The sequence below is a fragment of the Lates calcarifer genome, linkage group LG2, assembly GCF_001640805.2.
Source record: "Lates calcarifer isolate ASB-BC8 linkage group LG2, TLL_Latcal_v3, whole genome shotgun sequence".
NCBI lineage: Eukaryota > Metazoa > Chordata > Actinopteri > Centropomidae > Lates > Lates calcarifer.
The window spans coordinates 9,842,976-9,851,537 of NC_066834.1; the positions used below are offsets into that span (position 1 = coordinate 9,842,976).

An 8,562-nucleotide genomic window follows, 5' to 3' on the forward strand; every position below is an offset into this window, starting at 1 on the left:
ATATGTGGTGATTACAACTCAGTCACCTTTGCAACTGATATCACACGTGTTCATTAACAACAACAACAGTCAGACTGATACTGGACTTTGAGGCATTGGTTCAAACATACAAAGTCAACTTCCATGGAATCCACTGATATAAACAACTACACCTGCACAGAACATTAGAACATTATAATGTTCTACATATATCAATAATAAAATATGTCCTGCATAAATGGTATATATATTATATATATATACCCATATATTAATATTTATTATTTATCTACACACACACAGAGGGAAGGAGGGAGGGAGAGGGAGAGAGAGAGACCAGAATAGCAGAATTTGACAATATATTTAGCCATACCATACTAAACCACTTGGGAAAGTGACTGGACCCACAGTAATAAGCCTTTCTGGATGAGGTAACATGATATTGTGTTCAATGTCAGCCTGTCAGTGATACTTAAACCTGCATCATAAACTCACTGGCATGATTTATCTAAGTATACCAAAGGTTAACCTGAGCTGAAGGGAGCTGACATTATGCAACACTTAGTGATATAGTAGTGATACAGATAAGTAAAATGCAGTATAAAAATACAATGTAGAATAATGTACTTCCTGGAAGGATAATAGTTAAAGCAGAAGTCTCATGTTAGCCACACTGTTGTATGTGACATACAGTGTATGGTTTGTCCTCTACATGATGCCAATAATGTGTTTTTGTAAATGAGAAAACCAGGAGCTTGCTTCCCTCATGGAAACATACGATGTAGGTAAAGGTTTCCGAGGCTGTGTGTTCACTGTACTGTATCTTACATGTATGTGTCCTTTATGTTTCCTCATCATGAGTGTAATCTATGGGCTTAAAGTATGTATGGACTGTGTGTAGTCACAAGTGTAGTTGGCACTTTTCAAGTAAAGTAAGCAAAGTATGAAGTTGTGGATGCTCTCATTTTAATTACTTTTTACCCAAACTTATTCATGACCTTAAAAAGCTAAAGTTTCACACACAAAACAAACAAACAACAAAAAAAAATGCTCTTTTCAGCAGACTGGAGTAGAACACAGGAAAAAACAAACTGTTTGTATGGCCACACCACTCAAAATACCATCAACACAACATCCTCACATCTTGGCTCCTCATAAATACTAACAAGCAGCCTCTTCCTTCAGAGCCCTAATAATTAAGGGGCCACTGCCTGTGTATAATTCACAGCAGAAAAAAATGCTTGTAAACGTGGAGGGGAACATTGTAATTTTGAAGCACGTGGCACTACAGTATGCAGTCCTAGTGGTAATGGGTTTGCTGAATACCACAAAGTCCAGGGACCTCATGGATACAGCTCGATGGGGATCCCTGGTAACATAAGGAATGGTTTAACTACTGGAGGACATCAACGAAGGATGAATGTTTTGACCCAAGTTGCAACTCTTGACCAACTCATAACATATTTTCTATGGGAAAAATGATCATTTTTTCCTTTGAAAACAAATGGTCATGCAACAACACTGTATTTGAAAAACAAACTCTTTATTTGAGAAGACACACCCAATCCATTAAGAATGTCATCACACAGATTAGTGTTTAACATAAAAGTCCACAAGTGCTGCCTGCAGTCTTATCCATCACACATATCTTAAGGGTACTAGAATAGATATATGCTGCTCTATTTCAAAACTTTATATAAACAATGAATACATATTAAGGTGTTCTGTAATAAAGATATTGGCAATCACAGTATTTACTTACCTCTAATAATACACTGTACATTTTACAAGATTATACTGCCTGTGCAGCACAGCACAGTAAAGGCCTTGCATGTTAAACCTTGTCACAACCTTTAGCACCGAAACAGTAAAGAACTGTGCAAAGTCTGCTAGCCTATGAAGCAAATAAAATACAACAGATAGGTGTCCACATGTAAACATTTTTAGAAACATTCATCTGGAGTGTCAGAGAAGAGCAGCAATAACAGTTGTTCATGCTAGGAGCTTTCAACCAAGCTACTGCATGAGGTTCACCCTGTCAGCTGCTTCCTTGCTAAATGAGGAGTCTTCCAAAGCTAATTTATTCAATGTTTGGGGTCAAATTGAACCAAACGCATTGCATTCACTCTACAATATTGACATGGACATATAATCAGTCCAAAAATTTGACTTACTCCTCAAATGAATCTGCTAAACCTCTACAAAACTCACCTCGTTTTTTTGTGGTCACACAGGACTGAATGAGTTTTGGGAAACCCTTCATGTTGTAGTCAAACATGAGACTACAGCACTTAGATTTTGAAAACTTTTGATTGGCTGACTCATGTTTGAAGCCATTGTTTTACACATACACACACACATACACGCACACGCACACACACACACACACACACACACACACACACACACACACACACACACACACACACTAACCTGTGACAGGTAAATCCAATGCACTGACCAAAAATGACCATATATCATTAAAAGAGGCATATCTTGCTATATCATTTGACACACGGATGAAATTTGACAAACATTAGAGGTATCAGTTATTTACTGGGAAAATGATTACTGTTTTTTGTATTCAGTCATCTATCACTGTTTGCGTGTGTTGTGTGTAATTTCTGACAGTGGTCAGAAATCACAATGGTAGTAGTGGGCAATATCACATTTAGTCCACAGTTCATTTAGTCAGTTCACCCAATGAAGACAGTTTTGAATTTACTTGCATGCTGAGGTTTTGAGATATACCTCTGAGACTTGACATAAAAATTCTATATTCTATATAAATTCTATATTTTAAAAATGCAAGAGAGGCATCAGTTTCTAGAAACCTTGTCCGAAAACATTCCAAAGCTCCAGAAACTGATGGCAAGTGGACATTGAGTTGGGATGGTTTTGGCAAAATGATGTTTGAAAGATTTCAGTATTTTGCAGTTTCACTGAAACCTGCTGACAGTATGTTCTGTGTATTAACCTGAATAACTCTGACATTGTTTCTGGAGAGAATACTGCTCTTGGATTTTTTAAAAAAATGCAATTACTAAATTCTATAAACACCACAGACCAAATTATGTTCACCTTCAATGTACCGCATTGGCAGCAGAAATGTCACAGAGACATGGTCATATTAAACCGTTAGGGGCCCAGGGCAAAAATTAGCTCATGCTCTCTATGCAGTCTGTGTACCCTGGTGCACCCAAGTTCCAATCAAGCACAGACTACACAGAAGACTAAAGCTTCATTATATGACCAGAAACCAGTACTCCTATGGTGGAAAAAAATCTGCTTGTGGTAATGTGTCTGAAGCCAACTTCATTTAGGAATATGAACCATGTGAGCTCACTGTAAATTTAAAATAATTAAACAGGATTTTGGCACAGGGCGCCTCCACAAAGCAAGACCGAGATATCAGGTAATAATGCAGAACCTGTCTTAACTGATGTTCTTTAGTGATGCACTTTTGTAACATAATTTGCAAATTATGTGAGCAGTGAATGGGGACCTTTTGGGGCCCCTGGTTGCCTGAGACCTTGGGGCTGTCGCCTTCTTTTCCTCTTTGGTAATCCAGCTTTGGAGACAGACATCACAAATCCTGGGCAAATTACATACTAATTTTTGAAGTGATAAGAAGCGAATACAGCCCCTGCAGCAAACAAGACATTAAATGTGAGAGTAAGTCAGTGCTTAGCAAACCCCCCCCCCCCTTTGGCAGATATCACAGCTAGCAAATCCTTTGTGTAGCCAGCTGAGCCTCTTTCTATTCTTGATTTAGGAATTTTCCTTTCTTGCAGATCACTTCAAGTTCTGAGATATTTTTAGTCTTCCTTTCACACACAGTATGTTTAAGATCTACCCACAGATTTTCAGTGATGTTCAGGTCAGGGGGCTGTGAGGGCTGTTCCAAAAGCTTCAGCTTGTGTTTCCTGAAGTAGCTCATGGTGGATTTTGAGATCTGCTTTGTATCATTATCCTGTTGTCGAAGCCAGCCTCTTTTCACTTTCCCTTTCTTGATTGACTGTTGGACATTAGTGTCCAGAATTTCCTCAAATTTAGTGGAATCCATTCTTCCCTCTGTGTAATGTTTCCTGTGCCACTGGCTGCCACACAACCCCAAAGTTTAGTATTTCCACCCCCATGCTTGACAGCTGGCAAAGTGGGAGTTACTAAGCACTGACTTAGTAGGGTTCCCAAACTTTTGCACACATTTTTTTATTTTCATGAATGAATATCTGTTTGCTGCAGTGGTTGCCTTTACTTCTTTCTACCTTTTTGGATTTTTTTTTTAAATACATAACTTGTAATTTAAGTGAACTGACATTTTAAGCTTTGATTTTATATCCCTGATAGGAATTTTCACCCCTGCCTCTGCCTTATGGTCACACTTAGCTATAAAACTTAAACAAATTAAAATAGAGTGTTGCTTTATTTTACAGGCCTGTAAATTTCAGTTTATTTCCAAACCCTCTCCTACAATGTTTCCTGGAAAGAACTATGTAATTTAGCACTAATTAATTTAGTATAATATGAATAACAATGTTTGCAATGATAAATGAACAAATAGTTAATAAATATTCATTGGGGTTTCAATGCAAAGAAATTCATCGGGAAGCCAATAATACACTTAACACAACTAATTGAACTAACTAAAGTAACAGTCCCAGTACTCTCTGTTTTTCCTGTAATTAGTACAAAACTACATGGTTCTTTCCAAGAAGCTTTCAACGAAATTATCAGAAAATAACAGACCTGTAAAATAAAGCCATATAACATATTTACTGTAATGAGACTTATAGGAACTATTTTCTCTCAGAACTTCATGTACTCGTTCTTCAGTCTACTCAGTCTTGTACCGTGGCTGCGGATGATCAGAGACAAGAGCTCGTGTTTGTCCTTCAGTCCCAGAGAAATGTCCAACGTCTCCTTCAGGACGTCCCGTGTGTGCACTATCATGTTCAGAAAGTCGTCGCTGAGCCGGTGCTCCTCCTTCAGCTCGCTCTCCTGGCTCTGCTTGAATTTCACCTCCAGCTCCAGCAGAGATTTCTCCGAGTTTGTGAACGCCTCGCCTATCTGAGCCGTCTCCCTCCGCAAATATTTCCCGTAGCTGTCCTCTCCGTCCAGGTCATACGAGATGCTTTTCCCGATCCCCTCCAGCACCCTGGCCGTGTCCTCGATCTGCCTCTTGATGATGGTGAAGTCGTCCCGTATAACCGCGTCCTGGTCCTCGTCGAGACCGCACTTTCGCTCGTCGGTCATTTTGAAAAGCATCTGGCATTTCTCCGGGTCGTCGTTTTCCTCGTAGTCTCCGTCCGGCACGAAATAATGATGAAAAGTGCCGTTAGACATCTCCGGATGTAAAGGTCCGCGGAAAAAAGCTCCACACATCGGCAGCGATAACATCCCGGCGCACAGGAGCAAGTGAAGAAAAGCCATGATGCACACACTTGTCCCCCCAAAACACACTTACAAATAGGAAATATTAGAGTTTATCTCAGCCCAAATGTCAGCCAAATACCGGACTACTTAATTCCAACCCGGCGTAGAAACACAAACATTTCAGTCAGGTTTAAAAGTCCAAACTGCGTAGTTAGTTGGGGCTTTGTTGTTGTCCTCCTCAATATCCCCTTTGTCCAAACAGATATCACAATTTTTGTGGCGTTAAAATGTTTTAAACAGCCCCACTTCTTTTCCTTTAATCGAGGCTGCCAGTTTCCATCACTGTAAGTGTTGAACAGGAAAGCAATGTATGAAAAGTTTGTTGAAAACAGTTGCTGCTCCTAACTTCACTCGGTGCCTCAAACGCAACATCTGGATGTCTCAAGTGCCGCGCTCCGGTTTTTGGCTAATAATACCTCTCTGCTACTCTCAAATTACAGCCCCTCCGTCACTTAAAAGGCTGCATTCAGTCTGGACCAGGCTACCAGCGGGGCCAAGCTGTTCAAGCCTCACTGAAACCGGAGGAAAGGCCCAAGTTTGTGTTAATTCACATAACCGTGACAAGTTGGCATGGATGGTTCAAAAAGTTATATTAGACTACTGAGAAATACATAAGTGACCACTTATATAAAACTTGAAATCCAATCCAACACAACAGACCTGTAATTACAGCCCTAGTACATTTATGAAACTTATAATTCTTACTACCTGATGACATGTGGCAGAAATGTGGATCCAACTGAATGTAGAAGCCTAATTTTTGAGACTCTTGTGGTGTTGTTGTAGGCTATTGGATTGGGTTATTACATTAGGCCTATTTGATTGAATTACACTGTATGTCTTTTGAACAGTTTTGTTCCTTAAAGACAAGGTAGACAAAATATTGGAAACAACTCAGTCACAGCTGGATTTATCTCCTAAAGGACCCCTGGGGGCAAAGATTTGTTGTTGGGCCCCTATTTGCCCCCACTAGAACAACCATGACTCTAGAGCTTATGTGATTAGTTACCAAATTGATGAGTTGATGGACAGAAAATAAAGTGTTCAAGTAAATCTTCAAGCAAAAATTCAGTGGCACCAATATAGTTAGTCAAAACAAGCCTTTTGAATTTGTGGGTATGCTGTTAAAAGTATTTTCTTACATTTTATACACTGAACAATAAATCGATTAATAAAGAAAAATTGTCAGACATTTTGATAATGACAAAAACTGTTGGTTGCAGCCTTACAGTCCTCCTATAATGGAATAATACATCCTTGCCAAAGATTTTATGTGTGTTAATTAGTTGAAACACACAAAAAATGAGAGCACTCTGCTAAAAAATTAAAACAAAAAAACAACCCTCTGCCAATCTCTGGCCATTCTTTCTAACTTCTCTCATTGTTTCCATCTGTAGAACTGACACTCACTAGATGTTGTCTGTTTTTGCATCATTGTGAATAAACTCTAGAGACTGTTGACTGCATAAAAATCTAAGGAGATTAACAGCTTCAGGAATACTCAGACCAGCCCATCTCGCACCAACAATCACACCATGCTCAAAGTCATTGTGATCATATTTTCCTCCATCCTGATGTTTGATGTGAACATTAACTGAAGTTCCTGTCCTGTATCTGCATGATTTTATGCACTGCAGCCACACGACTGACTAACTGAATAAATAAGGTGCACAGGTGTTTCTAGTAAAGTACTCAGTGAGTTTATACTCCTCAGAGCTACATGTAAACCTAACTTTTGGTCACTTCACCCTCTACTTTATCACTAGTAACAGCTGTAACATATAAAATCTGAATTGTAAGGCTTTAAATGATTAAAATAACATCTGCAGTTTTATTTAACAATATAACAAAATGTTATTATATAATACAGTGAATTACACTGCAGAGCCTGTGTCTGGCCTTTGTAGTTGGCAGCACATAACATTCAAGAGGCGTAAAAACATGTTCAGTGAGCTTCCTTCAACAGACTGACCACCTGTTTTTAGTCCCTTCCCAGCATCAAATGACAAGCCCAGTTTATTTCAAGGGACATACATGTGATTGTTACCCGCTGAGAAACAGGAGCTGAAAAGCTTTGTCATGGCTTGGACCTACAATTTGTCACTATGTTAATTATAATTGTACTTACAGTTGGGAAAATTAAGAAATGTTGGGAACTATGTTCCAATATTGAAACATATGCCAACAGAAGAAGCATTTTAAAACGTTGATCCAAGAAATGTTGCTCAAATGAAATGATACTGCTTTTTCCAGTAAGATTAAGCCGGTAGTCACAAAAGTACAACACCCCAAGGGAAGAATCATTCTGTTTTTTAAGTGTGATCTTCTATTTCAAGAACTAACACGCTGAGAGTGATCTAATTTGCTAAACCCACAATTCCACTCAATGTGTGCATATCTTTCCAGTGGAAACAGCAGACGTTACACCATCACCTACCTCTGAGGAGTCCTGCTCTCATTTTTCCACTGCATGAGTGATTATTCAGGGTTGTGACCTGCATAAATTCAACTTGAGCAGAACAAGTTTTAAGTGGTAAACACATGTCGTTAAAAATACAGGTTTATCGTCAGATTTATTTATCAAATAAAATATCCTATTATAATACAAAAACTGGAGGTTAATGACGAGGTTACATAAGCCTTACATAAACCAAGGTCTGCAATGTGAATCAGTCTGATTCACATTGTACCAAACTTAACAGCTCATCTTGTCTGTAGCTAACCTCAATAATAACACAGAGAAATTGTCTTTGTCTCAAACTCACTCTTGCACTCAAGTTTCAAAGATTTTACAACTACAAAATTCTTCTCTCAATGCCAACAGTAATAAGATGCATGGACATGTGTCCACCTCCACTTTTATTAGAAACCTGCTGTGCCAACTGCACTAGAAAAGGGAATATACTGCCCCTGTGTCATTATTCTGCAGAGAGAATTTCAATGTGGTGTCAAACAAAAAAAAAAAAGAAAATGGAAAATGAAGTAATGTTATGGGTTTAGGGTGTGTCACAGTGTCTTGATTTGAAGTCTTTTGTGGCACGTTTACATTTACATTAAATCATGTTGAAGAGGAGAAGAACTCCACCTACTCACATAGGACAGTCTCATAAAAAAGCCTAGCAAGGAGTTGTTGGTGACCTCCCTCTT

The 8,562-nt window shown here is 38.7% G+C and overlaps 1 protein-coding gene across 1 annotated transcript; it reads right to left on the minus strand.

Moving 5' to 3' along the window:
* Positions 1 to 1,503: 1,503 nt before the first annotated feature.
* fibinb (fin bud initiation factor b) lies at positions 1,504 to 5,827 on the minus strand. The gene has a single exon (XM_018683395.2). It carries the CDS (start codon positions 5,410 to 5,412, stop codon positions 4,789 to 4,791), a length of 624 nt encoding a protein of 207 aa, XP_018538911.1. The 5' UTR covers positions 5,413 to 5,827; the 3' UTR covers positions 1,504 to 4,788.
* Between the last annotated feature and the right edge of the window lie 2,735 nt (positions 5,828 to 8,562).

Coding starts and splice junctions, on each gene's coding strand:
- fibinb (XM_018683395.2), bottom strand. CDS start 5,412: ATGGCTTTTCTTCACTTGCTCCTGTGCGCCGGGATGTTATCGCTGCCG.